Source organism: Orbicella faveolata, unplaced genomic scaffold (genome assembly GCF_042242905.1).
Source record: "Orbicella faveolata isolate gen_17 unplaced genomic scaffold, um_ofav_v1 contig_35, whole genome shotgun sequence".
Taxonomy (NCBI): Eukaryota; Metazoa; Cnidaria; class Anthozoa; order Scleractinia; family Merulinidae; genus Orbicella; species Orbicella faveolata.
The window spans coordinates 12,608,110-12,627,500 of record NW_028301564.1 but is presented as its reverse complement, the minus strand read 5'-3'; the positions used below and the strand labels follow the sequence as shown (position 1 = coordinate 12,627,500).

Genomic DNA, 19,391 nt, shown 5'->3' with positions numbered 1-19,391 from the left:
AAGAGCTATAAGATACGATTGAAACTTTCCTGTGATTCAAAAAATATCATTTATTTGGCTTCGTGTAAGAAATGTAACTTACAATACATTGGCTCTACAACAACAGATTTTAGAGTTAGATTTCGCAACCACAAGTCTGCTATGCTGACCAAGAAAAAGACTTGTGAGGTAGCGGTGCATTTCAACAGAACACCGCACGACTTAAACGACTTTTCTTTCCAGTGTATTGATCAAGTGCAGATAAATGCAAACAATACAAGTAACATCGAAAAGCTTTTAATCACTAAAGAGGCATATTGGAGTGCACAGTTGTTCTCTCTGGCACCTTTTGGCTTGAACAAACGTCAGGAATTCCACTCGAAAAAAAGAATAAACTACAATTAGCGCAAAAATAACTTGCAAATTTGGCGGTTATCTTAGTTCAGGTGTTCAAAGGCCCTGACCTTGGATCTTGTTAGCTTTGTTAGCGCTAGGTTTTCTCAGGGGCCCCCATCGGGGAATTTATTACATTATTGTTGTTTAAGGGCCCTGTTTAGGGCGCCTGTTGTGCCTTGCCGCGGCATAGTTTCAAGGGCTCTGTTTGGGGATTTTGGGACCGCCTTTTTTGAACATTGAATATTTTACACGCGGGTCCCTTCACACATTCGGCTGACTCGACGAATCGCGTTACTTTTTTGATATTAATCTTATTTGTATTATATTCGATTATTTATTCTTATTTGGTTTGTGTCTTTTGAGTTTTGTACCGCATTGTCAAAGTATCTCGCTTAGTAATCACCGATTGTTTATCATTGGTTAATTTGTTCGTTTTCATGTGTTACCACGCCCTGTTATGTAATCATCTTTGTAATATGATGTCATTTTTTATACTGTAAACTTATTTAAGGTTATTGTAATTTATTATTCACTTGCACTGCAACTGATGAAGGTCTTTGACCGAAACGTTTATTTTTATTAAATTTTTAAACCTTTTTTTAGATTTCTTAGATTTTTTACTGTATATATATATATTTTTTTCGCTCGAAGTTGTCCGTCCTCGTTTTCCACAATTGCCTATATATATATGTCTGGATTTATGAAAACCGTGCTAATTTCAACACAACCACCCTGACACTTTTCCAAGAAAATACACAGGCTTTTTCACTCGATCAACCACAGGCACTCTGTCAACACACAGCCTACTCACCCACCTTGCTTGTGTCTGGCTGGCTGGCTGTCAGCCCCTAAGACTGCAGGGCATTGCCGGCCGAGGCTGTCCTGCAAAGAAAATGAGCAGTTTTAACTGAGGAATGTGCCTGTCTCTGTGACCCACCCCACCCCCCTGGGGTTAGCTCCTGGCAGCCCCGCTTGGTATCAGCGGGTAGCCAGGTCCCAGGGCTATCTTCCCCCACCCTGCTTGACGGAAGCCCCCCTGGCTTTTCAAGCACCGCAAAGGCCTCCCTGCCGGCTATCGCCGGCAGGCAGGCGCGAAAGTTTTGCCCCGAATTTGACACGGTTTTCATAAATTCAGACATATATTGGCGGGCAATGCCCGGGAAATGCCCCCAGCATGCACCTGCCGGCTGGAAGTGATTCCCATGACTGGTTTGGGGCCACAGCAGCTAAACTGGAGCCCCCCCTAAATCATTCTGCCCCAATATATGTCTGGATTTATGAAAACCGTGCTAATTTCAACACAACCACCCTGACACTTTTCCAAGAAAATACACAGGCTTTTTCACTCGATCTACCACAGGCACTCTGTCAACACACAGCCTACTCACCCACCTTGCTTGTGTCTGGCTGGCTCGCTGCCAGCCCCTAAGACTGCAGGGCATTGCCGGCCGAGGCTGTCCTGCAAAGAAAATGAGCAGTTTTAATGAACAGGTGCACAGTGCAACACAATGTATTTTCTTAGCTGGAAATTAATGTTATCATTATAAAATTAACAAATTTTGTGTGTTTTGAACTTGAAATACAAAGGATGAGTGTTTCTCAGTTTTCTTTTACACTCAAGTTTATTTTGTTTCTTTTTACTGCTTCTATTAAAGTTTCTTGTATGTATGGCCCATTCCACATGAGAATAAAGGAAAGGACCATTTTAAAAATACCCTTATTCTAGGATTTTAAGTCCATAGCCAAAATGCACAAGGACTGCTGTTTTAAAAATCATCATGCATTACTGAGGGGTTGGGGGGGGGGCCTCCCCAAACTAAGGGACTACTAGTAGACTCCTTGTATTTTGGCATTATGGATGCAATAATCTTTTAACCATAAGTCAAACAACTGAGGTTAGTACACATTAAATGTAATATTAAATGTCCAGGTTAGAACCAAAGTATTTTCATCTTACCTATTCTTAAAGAAATGTGTAACTGCCAAAAATTTTGTCATGGATGTCAAGTAAAGTATTCCATATAATTTAGAGCAATTTGTTTTTTCTCGTGGCTTGTATCTAAGCCCGATATAAAAATAACATACTAGATGTTTTTTTTTATTACTTGACCAAGTAACATACATCTGTGGCAACAAAACTTATCAGTTCCAAAAGGTCACTCAAAAAACTTGCCGTTAAATTTGTCATGAATGTTACATTCATGGATGTGATATATCATGAACAACAGTAAATGCAAGAGGCTTCGTAATAATTGCCCAAAAAGCTTGGTTCTAAAAGTTAGTTTTTTGTTCAACAAAAAATTAGGACTTAGAACTCGAGCAATTACCGTTGAATTAATAATAATAATAATAATAAGTAGAATAATAATAGCAACAACACAATAATATACATGTAATAGTCAACAAAATGTCAAAGTATGAAGACATGATTGGTCATCACAGTAATTAGTGTAAGTTTTTTTCCTCTTTTGAAGTGAACACAACAAATGGTCATTATAGCTCTGTGATTAAAATTTAATGTCATTGAATATAAGACTTGTGTTTGTCTCTTAAGTTTAAGAATTTGGAACTGAACAAAGGTTATTAGTCTGAAACCATGCAAACATACTCTCAACAAAAGACCTGGTAACTTATTATCCATTCTAGATCAAATTAGCTATGTTCAAAAAGAGCTTGAAACAATGCAGTTTTTTAGAAAAACCTTTTCTAATAATAATAATAATAATAATAGTAATAATAATAACAATAATAATAATAATAATAATAATAATAATAATAAGGGCCTGTTTACAAGGAGGGAGAGTTACCCTAGCGAGCGGGTTAAACCTAACTGCAAGGCAAAAGATAGCCCGGGTTTACAAGGAAAATTTTACAGGTTGGGTAACCCTACAACCAGGGAGAACTTAATGCACGGTTATATTCAAAGGGTCTGGAAACAATTAGAAAGTTAATCGGGGTAGGCGGGTTAACCCTACCTGGAGTGTTTATAGAGGGAAAAAATTAACCCGCCTGCCAGGGTAACCCTAGCACGTAGATAGGGTAACCCACCTACTGGGTTTACCCTAGCTGCCTTGTAAACATGAAGAAAAAAAAAGGAAATGTGTGAGTGCTAGGGTAACCCGCCTTCTAAGGTAACCCTCTCTCCTTGTAAACAGGCCCTAATATTAAAAAAATTTAATAGTGCAGCTTTCCATGAAATTTTTAAGTATGGTTTACATCATAAAAATGAAACTAAAATTAATCTTTAAAGACGTAGATGTACCATGCAATGATTGCTAAAAAGTACAAAACATGGTACAATTTCAAATAAAATAGCTAACCAGATATCAATAAAAAGCTAAACATAACATTGTATGTCTTTACAAGCTGCTTGAACCGATTGATATTTGCTTCATTTGGCCAGTTTTCTAATAAATGTGGGAAAAGTCAAGAAGGAACAGGGAAATTATATTTTCAACATCATTAATTTCATTTTCTTTTTGAAACACTGTATTAAGTCCATGATCTGGAATGTGACGTCCATGACAATGTTTTATTATCAAATAAAAAGCACCAATTGAAAGAAATATTTATCAGTACATAATTTAAGTGTTACCTTGTAGCTAAACAAACAATATCAATGGTTTTTATGTTTTCACAATTCACAGGAAATTACGGTTTAAGATTTGCACTTGAGAACTTGGTTGACTCAGCTGTTAAACGTCCATGAAAGCTCCATTTATTTAAGCTTCAATATATTTTTTTTTTGGAAAAGAGTCAATTTGACGGGTTCTCAACTAAACATGCAACTCTTCTCTATCTGTCATAAAGAATTTAAGTCAGAGGGAATGATTTTTTTTGTATCTTTTATAATGCTTTTTCTCTTGCCATATTCGTGCAAATGTAACGTCCGTGATCGTTGAATAACCCGTATTTAAGCTTAAATTTAAACTTAGCTTATTATAGTTGCCCAATTACTAGGCCGGGTCACTCAATAACAAAACGAACGGGAGATTGCTTAAAGGGTCTTTTAAATCAAGAGGGTATACATTTATCGATTTATTTCTAGTGATAAACGTGTAGAAAATAGACGGGCCAAAATAAGCTTGGCCAATATTTCACGACTTCATTCTGTTCATTCTTAGCTGACGAAGGATTGAAACTCACATAAATCAGCTGTAGTGACAACTTATTTTACCTTTTAAAATCATAATAATATGTCAGCCTAACTGAGCATTATGCCGAGGAAAGCTACGAAGGCCGTTTTTCACAACTTAGCTTTATAGCGAACATACAGGAAACTATATTCGAAAATAAAGGTTCAACTGTACCGTTAAGGATAATTGGTTTCAACGGTAACAACTTAGCATGTGTCACTACTATTCAACGCTCAAACTCACTTTTTGACATTTGTCATTCTCAACAACAGCTACAATCGGATGATGGCCATTCCTGCTTTCTGTAACTTCAGACAAAGAACGTGGTTAAAGAAGTATTTCATTGGCGACAGCTCTGACTCATTTGACAACAATTTTGCAGGCTTCGGGCTTCGGTAGTAAAGATTCGCGGTTTTTCCACTTCGGTTCGCCTTGCATTTAACACATTTAGGCTGAAAATTATATCCCAGGATGTATATTACTCAGTAGTGGAGGAAATTTCGCCAGGCTTTTACCCAGTTCTTTGCTAAAACATAAGCCGATAACTCAGATAAGCTAAAGATTATCAGATTGCAAGCAAACTTACCGCTCAGTCCAGGTATCCCAGCAGAGCTAAAACGGGAGCTTATAATCCACGCCTGAAGTCAGTCTATTCCGTGTAGCTTTATAGAATGGAATTATGGCCGTCGTTCAGGTGGTTACCTTTGTGAAACCATCGAAAAATATCATTTCATAGCACGATTTAATTTGACCGCCACGAGCTTACAATCAGAAGTTATCATGTTCGCCAATTTCCAGTCCTGCGCGCGGTCTTTCCCGCGTATGAGCGAAAAGTCACAGGCAAACTATAGTCAGAAACAACACTCAAAATAGTTTATCTCTATGGAGATGGTTTTGATAAATTTCTTGGGTGTTAAGCACTTTGGATTTCGGTGTATAAGACTGCTATATAAAAGTTTTCTATTTATCTTGGACTGTTCACGGCCCTCTATTTTCACGTTTTTTTATTCGATCGTCGAACTAGGCTCCTTTCCCGAACAGCGGCTGGTAATCGAGCCTATCGTCGAACTCGCGCATAAAATCGACTTGAACAAAGGGATCTCGCTTTTTATTTCGCGCTCGCGTTTTCTTTCGCGTGCGTAAATAGAGAGGCTGTTGAACAGTCTACTTTATCTGATTTGCTTCTATGTAATATCGGACTGATAAATTGATGCGCCTCTCCAAGTATGCGTCTCCGAATAGGCATTCCCGGTAATGAGCGCGTGAAAGGTAAACATTTATTTACGTTTCTCGCGTCGCTTTTGTGGTATGAAGGTAACAAGATTTCTTCTTAAAAAACGCTCTTTATTTTGCGGAATGAATTGAAAACGCAATTTGCCGTAATTGGTTCGTGGGCGGTCCTTCTCAGCGGTCCATATTACAAAATATGGACTGCAGATCGACTGCTCACGAAGTTTTTGTTTTTCATTGCGGACTAGTTCATGTTCATCCATATAATAAAGAACTTTATTAAATGTCCGTTGAGGGAAGTATTTAATAATTAATGCGGTGTACCACTTTGTAGTGTATTTCAAACTTATCTCCTGCAAATCGGCGACAGAAGAAAAAAAATATTCACAGCAGGCTGTGGTCCACCCCAGAGGCTGCGAAAGTAATTCAAGCCTCGTATAATGTTTAATTATTATACCTCTGCCTTCGAGTTCGTTGGAGATTTGTTTTTCAAAACATGGATTTGGTTTAATTTAAGGAAGTAATATTTTCCAGAATATTTGCGATGAAAATAAGGGACGTGTTCGCCTGAGTTAAATAGGTGGGCGTGTTCGCTGACGGCTGATTCCAGACTGTTCTATTTCGCAATTTTTGACAGCCAGTCGACGTGTCAGGCTTGTAAACAAACTGGACAATGCTCGTACATTCGTTCGGTCACGTCAGGCCATAGAATAAAAACGCCGGCTTTTTACGTTTCAGAAAGCTCGCCAAAACTGCGTTCACAATATGACGACTTCCAACAATCCCTCGATTCTAACAGGCGCTCTCCATGGCGATGGAAAAGACCTAAACAACCTTGTATACAAATTCGATTCCGCAAGGCCGTGGCAGTATTTTGTCCATGGTGATCCAATCGCGAGTTCAGTCGAAAAGGGAAGGAGGAAATTGGTTACCAGCCACAAGCTCCAGAAGACTTACGTGGCAAAGGATAGGCGAACGATATTGAGACGAAAAAATGCTGCTTTCAGAGATATAAATCGGCTACTTTTGACCTGCTGTCACAGTGGTTGCCTTTTGAGGAGAGGTCCATTCCAAACAAGAATTATTATACGAGGTCAAAGAAACACGGTTTATCGAAAGTCATACAATGAACAGAATTACCTCTTTTCCAAGCTCATGGAAATAAGAGTAACCGTAGGAGGAAAACGGAGGGTAAATTATACCATACCACCACTGGGAAAGGTATGTCGGACCGCATTTAGAAAATGCTATGGATTGTCATCAAGCAAGATACAAGTGTTGCTGAAAAAAATTCATCTGGATAATCCTTCCGTAGAACCCGACCAGAGGGGCCAGAGAACGCCAAGAAAATTTTTGCCCCTCGTGAAAAACATGGTGATAAACTTTATTTGCTCATACGAGGCAAGCGAATCCCATTACCGGAAGTCACGAACTAATGTTAAGAAGTATTTTGACTCAAAAGTGTCCATGCGTCAAATGTGGTCTGAGTTCCTTAAGGAAAACCCAGATTTAAAGACAACCAGTTTAAGAAGAAACAATAAAGGTCCAGTTTTAAGTTTTTCGTCATTTAGAAACATATTTAACAGTGAATTGAAGGAAATGCTTAGTTTTAGAAAAGCGAGACAAGATACCTGTCAAACTTGCGACAATAATTCCAATAAATTGAAGGAACAATTGAGGAAAACTGGGCGGCACAGGTCCGAAGATGAAATTTGTCGGCTGAGAACTCAACGCCAGTCTCACTTAAGAGAAAGCGAGGCTAGATTCGCTTCCTTAAAATACGATGTAACTATTCTCGCTACAAAAGTTCAACAGGCCATTTAATAAATAAAAATTATATTGAAATGGACTTCTTGTTCCTGTTTTTGATTTATTGTAGCTTGATCATTAGAGACTGATGCATTCAACTTCAAACCCAAATCCCAAAATGTGTTAAATATAGATACAATCTTTCTGAAGTTGAGAAATTTAACAGGACCCTCATTCGACTGACATCACTAAGTCGGTACCTTTACCGGGTCTTAATATCTTCAACCTCGCGGAATATTTACACAGACAAATTATCTATACGCATGTACTTCGCTGTTTTACAAGTACCCTCGCTGTTATACACTTACTAGGCTAAGTGTGTAGACACGTTTATTTGCTGACGGAGTTCGAATTATGATGAAGCCTGATAAGATTAATTTAGCTGAAAAATCCTGACGGGCCGTCAACGAAATACGAGGCGGTGGCAACTGATTGACCTTGTCACGAAATATACCTCCAGTTTACAGGAATCAAACTTAAGAATTGTAACTAACATTTCAATAATAAATGCTCTCCCTTTTATGTTTATAGAGACTTTCCGTGTGCAACTTCACAGCAATTTAGAAACAGCTGCGTTGGTAATTTGTTTATTTCATCGGTACGTGGATATTTCAAGATTAAAAAGTAAACAAAACGACTTGAAAACGTCGGTGGTTCCATCAAAGCTGAACAAGAAATTCAAAATTAGAAATGATCCAATTGAGTTGCTTTTAGAAGGTGACAATAGCGGAGAGCGCTCTCACGGGTTTTGCTAGATATGTCTCCTGACGCGTCGCCTTTGAATTCTTTTTTGCACGAGTTCCGATGTTACTTTGTATGGTAAACACCGAACAGGAAAATAAAAAAAAGAAAAGAAAGCTTACAGGTCAATGTTTTCACTGAATGTTTCATAGGTCCATAAAGTTGCTACTATCCTAAATAAACGCCTCAGACAATCAATAAGTACATTTTGATTGCTTCGTCCACTTTGGCCAAGGTTGCGCAAACAACCCCCCTCCGCTACCCCCACCCCGACCTCATCCCATACAGAAATCTTCTACCGTCCTCGAAGCATTAAATCGTTTTCCTCGAGTAGCTTTCCAGCAATTTGATTTGTTGTTTAGTTTTGTAAATAGCAATTATTGTTTTCTGGGCTAAACAACACTCTACGATAGACCAACGGCATGTATGCATCTTTACTAGTATCACTAGTGAAAATTCATTGCTCCGGTTCAGTTGCTGATTTTTCTTCACTAGTGAAATTTCTGATTCGCGTTTCTGATTGGCTAATCAGCCAGCACCAGTTGTTTCCTACGATTTTTATGGGTAAATCTCAGTACCTATAAATAAAACGCTTTGATCGTCAGCTCACAAACACCTGTAGGAGCACTGCAAAGATGCCGCCCAAATTTGCGAATGTTAGAAGAGTTATGCTTAAGCACAAACGAGCAGCAAAATGTCCGTTTTTACAAGAGTTTATCCTTAAATCTGTTGCTTTGGCAGAAGAGACAAGTTTTGTTTCTTCTGAAGAAATTTTTAAGGAATATTGCAGGGTCGTCTCATTGTGGACAGAAGAGGACAGTACGCGCGGGCAAACTCAGTATCTCATGAAAAAGGGAAGTTTTTACAGGGTAAGTATTAAAATTCTTGGAACCCGATTACATTAAACTATTGTGACTACCGTTGGACCCTACAAATTTAACTTAATCCCTACTAGGCTAACCCGAAAAAAAAACTGTACTCCCCGTTTTTTCGAACTCTAATCTGTTTCCCTTGGGTGTGCCCCGGTGTTATTTTAGGCATTTAGCAACGGTTAATTCGAACTCGGTTATTTCAAACTTTCCGCTCTTTGGAATTGATTTTTGTGTCCCATGACCTGCGACGTACTAATCCCTTTTATTTCCAACTGCAATGATACAATTGAAAACTATATCAACATTGAAACATATCTCAGATCACCGTTGAGAAACTAATGTGATCGTACTTTAATCTTTTACCTTAATGTTCTTCCTGCAAAGTAGCTTTTTAGCTAAGCGGAGTTGTCACGATAAATAAAGAATTACCAATTATCAATTACCTCCTCAACTTTAGGCTCATTTAAAGCCCGTTTACACAGACGATTTATGGTAGCCTTATTTTTGTCGAGCCTAAAGTTTTAACTATTTTCGGTACGATTCGGTCTTCATTTCACCATGATATCACCTTTTCTTGTTTATAAGTTGTGTGTACATGCTCCAATAATAATCCTCTCTCCATTTGAACACGCTGCGATATCGCACACAAAACGAGCTGCTATTGCAGATGGTTAGCTAACGCAAATTAAGCGCTTCAAAAAGTCAAATGAGTTGTCTTTCATCTACACTTTATAATTAAAAATAATTGAGTTAGAAACGTAAATATAATAACAGCATGAACCCGCACATCGATCTATTTTATATTAGTATCACCCAACTAGTGGACTAATGCAAATCCTTCATTTTAATTGGCTACGCTAGTAGAGGACTATTAGTAATAGTCCTCGAGTAGCGAAATTGGCGCAATCGAGCATGACGCTTTCTTTCGTTTTATTCCCAAACAAATATTTCTTCAACTTGCATTTGTTAACTTTATTATTGCCTTTTCTGTCCGACTAGTTGGGTGATACTAAAACAATTAGACCCTTCGCCCTCAAGGGCCACGGGTTAATAGCCCATTCGGCTTCGCCTCATGGGCTATTGACCCGTAGCCCTTGCAGGCTACGGGTCTAATTGTTAATTATACCATTAATATACAATAAGCTTACTATCCAACTACTTAGAGAAAGATTTACGAAAATGTTTATTACAAGCGTTACGAACTATTTTTGACTGGTTATTATTTACATATTATTGATACTAGGAGCTATGACTTTTAAACTAGAGATAAGCTAAACGATGAGGGTTTCTTTTCATCAGAGAGTTCGAAATAGCAGAGTCCAACTGTAGCTGATCTTTACGGATTACCTACTTCGTTCTTTGTACAAGTAGTTCAACAGTTTAAGATATATGTCCGCCCTGTGTAATTGTAGGCCCGATTTTAACTCAGTTTCCTAAGTCGTTAAGAATGATAGTAATCGAGAAAAAATGTATGTAAATTGAGCGAACCATTATCAGCATTTAAACATTGTATGTTTTTTACCTTGTGTTTATCAGCAATTTAAGAAAGCGGTTCTTGTATATGGCCAACAGAGGCTATGGCCAATAGCATCAACTACCCAAGCTGGTGGAAACATTCGAGGGTATACGGGGATAGCCCTACAGCGTCCAAAGAGAGAGCCAGCCGTTGAATTTGGGGGGCGTATAATGGCTGAGAGAGTTCAGCATTATATGTCCCTCAACCCCAAACCTGCTCCACCAATTGAGGTAAGCAGTTATGCATAATATCAGCTATCTCGTGTTATCTTTCTGGACATTTAACCTGTCGCCGGAATGCTGAACATTATGTTTATTTCTAAAGCTCCACGATGTGCCGAGTGACCCGGTAAGAAAAGCGGGAAAATGCGCCTTCGCCTCGCGGGACATTAAAAAGTGCGAGGTCCTATGTGAATATGAAGGAGAAGTGCTGACTTTGGAAGAGGCTAAGAGGCGTGAGGAGATCTACCGAGAGGAAGGGAAAGTTTGCGCCCTCATGGTTTTCGAGAGTGCGGGTCGCCAGATTGCGTGAGTGCTATTATAAGTGTGTACATAAGCGTGTTTTGAGATTTGTTTTATAATTTGCTATGTATACTATATTGAAAATTCAGGGGCAAATTGGAAAATTAACATAGTTTGGTTTAGAAATGAAATGAAATGAAATTTGAACATATCAATTTATTCAGTGGCGACTCCGTGGGATAAACAGAGACGCTTTTTTTATAATCAAGATAATAAGATATATAGTAGGTTAGCTCTTAAATAGACCACTTTGAACAGAAAACTACAAGATTGGTGACAGAGCTTAGGATACAAAAGCAATTTCAAAGTCTACGTACAGCATTTACATGACACACTGTAAATGAAGACTCAAGATGCAAGCTAATACGGAGTTGTTTTTCCGTTTTTGCTCACCAATCACGTCCTCATTTCTAGGTGTTCTTATTGTTGTCCAGCTGTACTCATTAGAAGCAGTTGTACGAGTAACGCGTAAAAGAAGTTCAGACATCTCACATTGTTCAATTTGTATTGTGGGAGAACAATTAAACGGATTTTTGTAGCCCTTAACCGTGCGCGTAAAACGGTGCGAAGTCATCGTTTAAGGAAAGAAAACGTTGCATAAATCTTTTACGAAGCATTGTAGTATTTAGTATGATACCGTAAACTTCCGAAAGTAACGATCGACGTTACTTTCGGAATTAGCAGTCTTTGGAGCTTCTTACTTTCGGGCTGTGGCTACTTTCGAGGGATCGTTACTTTCCGGGAGAAAAAAGCGTTATAAGAAGTTGGTAGGAATGAGATCTTTTTACGAAATAAAAGACGGAAGTTCGTTAAAAAAGTACTCAAAATATGAGACAATTCTTCGTTCTAGCTTAAATCTATGTTGCTGCCATATGGGTGGGCTCTTCATGCGTAGACCGTGTTACAGTGATTCGTCAGGAAAGCTAGTCAGATACCGTAAACTGTTTCTACTTCATCACGCACTGCTATGTTAGTTCGCAGTATCATATCTCAGTGCGATGGTCGAATTTTCAATATAAAATTGAAGAAACTTGCCTTCTTATACGCTCCTGCTTAAAATGAAGTTAATTTGAATCAAAGTTTGCGATAGTACGTTCCTGCTACTTGATGAAATTCTGCGGATTTTGTTTTAACACGACGCAACATTAACTGATGAAGCACGAGTGACATTTCACAGCGCTTCCCGACATAAGCGATACATTTCCTTGTTCTAGAGTGCCATGAATCAAGTGGCACTTGAAAACGCTAGCACTTGGTACATTTAACTCGCAATTTGCATCTTTGCTTACCCTTCGTGCTAAGTGTTCGCCAAAAGAGCCACAAGTCTCGTAAACATAAATTTATAAAGCGATACTACACTCTAAAAAGGGCTCACTGAATAAGATGCATATCTGTTGGGAGGCTTGCTGGGTACGGATATACGTATGTACATGTACTTCAGTGCTACGTTGTTGAAACCTGCATCAAACAATGAAATGTTTTTCTGTTCCTCATTTTATAAAGAGTAGTGCGAAACACTGTGTAATGTTCTCTTTTTTGTATTTATATTTAGGATTGATCCATATAGAGGCAATGTGAGGGGCGAATTACCGTGGGGTGCAACACTGAATCACTCGAGGAACAACGCTAATGTAAGGCCCTTCGTCGCCAACAAAAACTCAAGAAATCCAAGGGTTTTTCTTGTCGCCCTGCATGACATCCCAGAAACAGTAGAGCTACTATGGGACTACAATGACAAAGAGTGGGCGTTGTATTCCAATAGCCAGACCCTTCCCCATGGCCAGTAACTTCAGTTCTAGTGGCACAAATACATGTATAAAAAAGTATTGTGTATTTATTCAAGTTTGTGGATAAAGTGAACATCCTCGGTAGAAAAAGTATAATAAAAGTTATTAACTTTCATCATCTGAGGAGTCTTCTTCACAAGCTAGTGAGGCATAAAAAGTTTGTGCGCGTTCAGATAAATATTTTCGCGCTAACTTTAAACAGTCTTTTTTCACTTGATTATTTACAGGCCTCTGTTCATGTCTTGCAGGTACGAGTAAATCGGAATTCAATTCCGTCATTTGCTTTTTTTTGTAGAACGAAACCATTCTTGGCTTCTCTTTAGTGTCAATATTAAACCGTATAAGCACAGTCTCAGGATGGTGTACAAGTTCCAATTTCCCCTCGAAATCTGCGACTTCTCCATAACCAAAATTTAGCCACGCTAACCTTCTGACTTCAAATTTCTCCTTATCTAGACCCTCACACCTGGATATATACTGCATCCTAAGCCAGGATTTATAGTCCTTGATCATGTTTAAAGTTGCCCAGTGTACCTCGATATTTTTTAAAGGACTGTTCTTCAGCAAAGTTGCCCATTCTTGTGGTAACTCAACCCTCTCTACTGTGTCAAAAAACTTCTGAATACAGCCAAAACGCCTGTCGCATATCGAGTAGGAATGTCCCTCTAAAAGAAACTTGAGGTCTATTCTCAGAAACTGTCCCTTTTTCACCAGGTAATCGAGGTAAAAAAACAAGAAGCATTCTTTAAATTGGCCCGGAGAGTTATCACACCAGATTGTTAGCTGATCAAATCTGCCATATTTTGTTTCCATTTTTTCGAGTAGATTGTTCAACAAAGATATTACCTCGTTCGGTCCTGCTCCACCAACACTGTCATCGTAGAGGAAGCAGTGAATAGTTTCTTCATTTGCACAGTATATTCCGAGAAGATTGGTTCTTATTTTCCTCGAATAGTGGCTATCTTGTGCTGAGATCTTTGGACAGGGCAAAGTCTTGTGATAATCAAGTTGCAAGACGAGTGCTTTTGGGAACATATTTTTAAGTTTGTGAATTGTCATTGCTTTTAGAGTGCGTTTATGTATCTGTTTATTCGTTCGACTACGTGATTTGCATTTTTAACGGAGAAAGTTCACGATTCTTCGCGGTAAAGCGTTTTACTTAATCTACGTTGGAAGTTGTTGGGAGTTGCTTCACTAAGACACGTACTGATTCTGGGTGACGTCTATAAGGACCTATCAGAGTGTTGACACTTGGAAGGTCAATGGGTCACGTTTATGCAATTGAATGATCTCTTTCCGGAGACGTAGATTCTTTCTTACAATTTATATAGTGCGGAGTGGATACTTAGCTTGGCTGGTAAGATAAACAAAACAAGTGAGCTCATGAGATAAAGAAACAATTGACTAATATAAAACTCTTTCAATTTTAAATACAGCGAAACCCCGTATCGAGGGATTCAAACCTCAACAAAAACAAATAAAGATTGCTCGACCTGTGCAAACACGCATACTGATTTTGTAAGCCATTCTTGAACTTCACAGTTGCAAGAAACGTTAAGTTGGAAATAAACAAGCAAACCTTTCGGAGGAAAATGAAGGCTTTAGGTTGGCCGAGATATAGATAAAACGGGCATTAAACACGGGACATTACACTCCTTTTTTATAAGGATATTGTTTTTTTTTCCTGGCTGAATGTTCTTGTCTTTCTGCCGATTGTAGGCTGAAAATATTATTGTGAATATTCTTAGAATATAGACATTATAGTGTATGACAGAACAGAGCCATGCTTCAAAATCGCAGCCTCGGGTTCATGCTTAAAATATTCTTAAAATTTCGCAAAGTTCAGCCTCAATATTCTAAAGAGAAAGAGTGTAACCGGCAGGCACCTTGCCATTTCGTTGTGAATACTACAAGCACAAATACGTTTCCTGGGGGTTAAAGATACCATCCCGAAATATACTATCTTCTTATTTCAGTACTGATAATTTTTAAATGGAATAGTATATCAACCTAATGCTGAATTCTCTTGGAAGAGGGGAAAAGATTAGATCAGCTAAAATTTGAAGTTTTATCGGCAAAGTCGACTTTGTATTCCTTTATCTAATCTAGGAATATTCACAAGAATTTTTTCAGCCTAGAATAAGCAGAAAACTGATAAGAATACTCAGCCTGGGCCTAAAAACAATATTCTTTTAAAAAAGATTGTACGTGCTAACTAAGGATGAAAAGAACATACTGTCGCGGAACGTTTTGAAGGCGTGCTAGCCAAAACAATGCTGTTGGCCGGGTACAAGTTAACGCATTACATAAAAGTTAACTCGCGGCACCAGGTAAAAGGCCGAAAAACGAAATTTAGATGGGACATATGAAGGAATGATTTTATCGGAAAATGTTAGCTTGTAATATAAATGCACACGGTGGTACCTTTTGAAATTCTAAGTTTTTACTGCCCCACCTAAATAAAGTAAAACCACTTACAAGCCCTTTGTTATATAAAAAAGATAAACTCCCTGCCTTTCCTAACGGTGACTAAAAGATACCGATAATCGCCAATTCAAAACTTTGCCAAAAACACCGCTTTATCGTAAGAAAATATACGAGCAGCTGGAAAACCCCCACCCCGTTAGATGCTACAGAGCTGCAATGGAATGTGACCAATCCAAACGACTTTAGCGGAATTGAACTATTTCTTCGCGAAGAAGTCGCGAAAGGCGAAAAAAAAAACATCGTGACATCCATTCTCAAATCCATCTCTCAGTGAAGTATCAAGGCAGATTGCACCTGGAACTTCTGATCAACGCGGGTAGTGTAAGTTGCAAATTTAACTTAATCCCTACTAGGCTAACTCGAAGAAAGAAACTTCTCTCCGTTATTTCGAACTCTGATCAATTTCGTTGGGTTTGCCTATTATCTTTTAGGCGTTTAGCACCGGTTAATTTGAACACGGTTTTTTCCAGCTTTTCGCTCTTTGGAAATATTTCTATCTCCTTTGACCTGCAACGTACTCATCCCTTTTATTTCGAGCTCTAAGGGTAGAATTAAATTTATAAAGCGATGCTACACAATAAAAGGGCTCACTAAATAAGATGTACATATGTTAGGAGGCTGGTTATGTACGGATCAGCGAATGTACATGTGCTTCAGTGCAAAGTTGTGGAAAATGCTTCAAACTATTAAATATTTTTCTATTCCTCGGTGTTATAAAGAGTAGTACGAGACACCGTGTAATGCTAATTTTTTTAGTATATACTTAGGATTGATCCATAAAGAGGCAATGTCAAGCGCGAATTTAATCTTTAATCTTTAATCTTTCAGACAAATTCCAAATTAGATTACATTGAACAAGTCAATCCAATGAATTTGAGGAAAGCTTAACACAGAATAAGAGATTCCTTAATATAAGCCGCCTTAGTTGATCATTGTATGATTGTATACCGAGTTAATTACGTAGGATCCAACATTAAATTATTCGCGGAAAAATGCAAATGTCAAAATCTTCCTCTTTATCTAAGACTCAAGAAATCTAAGAGTAAGCAATAAATAAGGAATACATTTCCTATAGAACTAAAGAGAACAAGAAAGGGCATTGTATTCTAAAACCTAGATCCAACACCTACAACCTCAGTTGTTGCAGGAAAAAGTGCCTTCCCACACAAAAACATGTCTTTACTAATAAGTATTTTTTAAAAAATACAAATAGAACTTCAACGTCTACGATCAAAGTCCACTTCCTTGTGTCTGACTGGCTGGCTGCCAGCCCCTAAGACTGCAGGGCGTTGCCGGCCGAGGCTGTCCTGCAAAGAAAATGAGCAGTTTTAACTGAGGAATGTGCCTGTCTCTGTGACCCACCCCACCCCCCTGGGGTTAGCTCCTGGCAGCCCCGCTTGGTATCAGCGGGTAGCCAGGTCCCAGGGCTATCTTCCCCCACCCTGCTTGACGGAAGCCCCCCTGGCTTTTCAAGCACCGCAAAGGCCTCCCTGCCGGCTATCGCCGGCAGGCAGGCGCGAAAGTTTTGCCCCAAATTTGACACGGTTTTCATAAATTCAGACATATATATATGTCTGGATTTATGAAAACGGTGTTAAAGACTGAATCAAGTGTTTTTTGATTTATTTGCTTTTTTCATTTTTTTTTCTGCTTTCGCTATGACAGCAACTTGTAAATCTTACCTAGCATGAAATGTAGAAACTCCCTGCCACATGTTTCATTTATTTAGGTATTTTTTTTCATTATTTATCGACCCCTCCTCCCCCCCCCCGCCCTTTTTCAATTTGCGCTAAGTTTAGCCTAGGCTACACTCGTCTGAATTCAGTTCGCGCGGTGACTTTGACAAGGAGCGACCGATTAGCGTTCTGTATTTGCTGTCTAAAGGAAGTCTGACCGAGGACATCATTAAGTCCAATAAAGGCCCAAGTCTAACGATTTGCTAGTAAGCGTCGTCCATTATCGTATGTGAGGCGGGCCTGAGGAGATGTGTAAACTGTACGGGTCACATTTAGTCCCGTAACAGAAGGCCGTTTGCCCTGTGGCGATAATGTTGTGCTTGCTTTAGACAGCAAAACTCTTTAGCCACATCAATTTAGGGCTTAGACGTGCAATGGACCAGACATTTCTAGCTGCTGTTGGCGTCATTTGCTTTGAACTTTGATGTAGCTAAAGACTTAGAAAAAAAAAATCTGTTGAAATCTGCGTGTGCCATTCCGCGCTCGACAAAATTGAAGTACATCCGGGACATTGCTATTTGCCAGCAAAACATGGCCACGAGGAGAGAGAAGAACATGAGTTCAAGCGCTGATCGTGAGTAGAATTTCCTTGTTTTATCAATTTTAGGCGTTCTCGGCTTAGCTAAGTATCAGAACTGTCTGTGATTCGCTAGCGCGGAAGAAATTTATTTGCGTGGCTTCCGGGCGATAATTGACGTAACGACAACATGTTGAGTGTTCGCTTACTGCTAACTATGGCCTAGTTTGTCTGAATTTCAATCGATTCTCGATGTAGGAAGCTCTTGTTCAGTCCATTTAGGACGATGCAGGCCTTTAGAAAGCAATAGATTGGCTCTCCGCCGCGGTTTTGATATCTGTACGTTCGTGTTGATTTAGACTCCAATTTCATGTTAAAAGCACTCTTAATTAAATTGTACAATTCATGATTCAACGAAAAGACGGTGAATTTAGTCTTCCTGGCCTCAAAAGGCATACAGGAGAGTTATTTGCTGCTATTTGAGCTACGATAAGCCTCGTGGAAAGCTAGCTCTGGGACAGAATTGTAGCAAGATTATCAGTGACAAATCAAATTCTATGGCTATGTTTTTGCGAATCCGGTCAGATATTGAGATGAAATGTCACGTAACGGCTACTTTTTGGCTGAAATATAGAGGTAAATAACCGATTCCACTGCTTACCATGCTCTTGTTAGCGTGACTGGCTAATTTAACCCACAGTAAAGACATAGTGAGGTCATTTAGGTGAAATCGCAGAGGTTAAGCCTGTTCAAATTAGTGCCGCGGCGAACCAAATGATCAATGTAAGCTCTAATTTAGCTTTGTTTGGCTCGTTCGACTCATTTGCAGCGACTTCAAAGGCTTGTATAGGCATGGTATGGACTCTGTTAAGAGTACACGAGGTAGATAGCACTCTCGGTACGACATGGCCATATTTATGTACATTTTCCAACCGATTTTCCAAAAACATGCTCGCTATTTTGGTGCAAAGTCTTTAACACGGTTTTCATAAATTCAGACATATATATATATATTGCATGGTCACGGTACTGGTAACATCCCCGACCTATAAAATCCCTCAGGTAACACTATCGCGACTTTCGGCCATTATTGATTTACTACGTTTGAAATCTGGACATCAATAATGATGGCGGATGTCTTATCCCGTGTAAAAACGAACAAAGAAATGTAACAAAGTAAAACGATTTTATAAAGATTTAAGCCAGTGGTAGTTCTTGAAACCAAAAATAGCCTTGTTCTTGACCTCAGAGCCACGCCCAGTTTTCGAGACCCCCTTACCCTCTAAACAAAAATCCAGAGATAACATCCCCGGCCCATAAAATCTCATCAAACAGTGCATTCAAGACTTTTCCCCAATTAATTTTAGTTCTTGAAACCAACAATAGCCTCAGAGGCACGCCTAGTTTTTGATCCCCCCTTTTTTCACAAGAATAAAATAATGGACACATACTCCAATTTGCTGGCTTTTTTTATTATTATCTATGCATACCTGATCCTACAGGAACAAATACACCTGTTTTCTTATAAACAAAGTTGGACCCGAGTTTCCCGAGGCCCCTCTCTCCTTTCGGCCATTTTCGTTCGTCACTGTGGTTGGATAGAACCCGAGGAATCTGACACCGTTGCGATCCTCTGCGCCATCCAGTGCCCAAGGATGAGCGGT

General features: G+C 39.0%; 3 protein-coding genes, 2 long non-coding RNA genes and 1 pseudogene across 5 annotated transcripts in view; 3 read left to right on the top strand and 3 right to left on the bottom strand.

Moving 5' to 3' along the window:
- The window catches only part of LOC149103328 (uncharacterized), a 177,510-nt gene that overhangs the window by 66,141 nt on the left and 91,978 nt on the right, over positions 1-19,391 (bottom strand). The window lies entirely within an intron of this gene.
- LOC110054725 (uncharacterized) overlaps positions 1-19,391 on the top strand; it is a 534,050-nt pseudogene that overhangs the window by 439,615 nt on the left and 75,044 nt on the right.
- LOC149103342 (uncharacterized) lies at positions 1,055-1,841 on the bottom strand. Its single transcript, XR_016201750.1, has 2 exons — positions 1,768-1,841; positions 1,055-1,257 (listed from the first exon to the last, which is right to left on the bottom strand). It is a non-coding gene; the product is annotated as an uncharacterized LOC149103342 (long non-coding RNA).
- On the top strand, positions 5,876-7,590 carry LOC149103341 (uncharacterized). The gene has a single exon (XM_089272474.1). It carries the CDS (start codon positions 6,507-6,509, stop codon positions 7,563-7,565), a length of 1,059 nt encoding a protein of 352 aa, XP_089128600.1. The 5' UTR covers positions 5,876-6,506; the 3' UTR covers positions 7,566-7,590.
- LOC149103340 (uncharacterized) lies at positions 8,053-13,105 on the top strand. Its single transcript, XM_089272477.1, has 4 exons — positions 8,053-9,160; positions 10,700-10,909; positions 11,004-11,206; positions 12,753-13,105. The coding sequence occupies exons 1-4, from the start codon at positions 8,927-8,929 to the stop codon at positions 12,985-12,987; spliced, it is 882 nt and encodes a 293-aa protein (XP_089128603.1). The 5' UTR covers positions 8,053-8,926; the 3' UTR covers positions 12,988-13,105.
- On the bottom strand, positions 13,017-14,073 carry LOC149103339 (uncharacterized). The gene has a single exon (XM_089272476.1). The coding sequence runs from the start codon at positions 14,044-14,046 to the stop codon at positions 13,093-13,095; it is 954 nt and encodes a 317-aa protein (XP_089128602.1). The 5' UTR covers positions 14,047-14,073; the 3' UTR covers positions 13,017-13,092.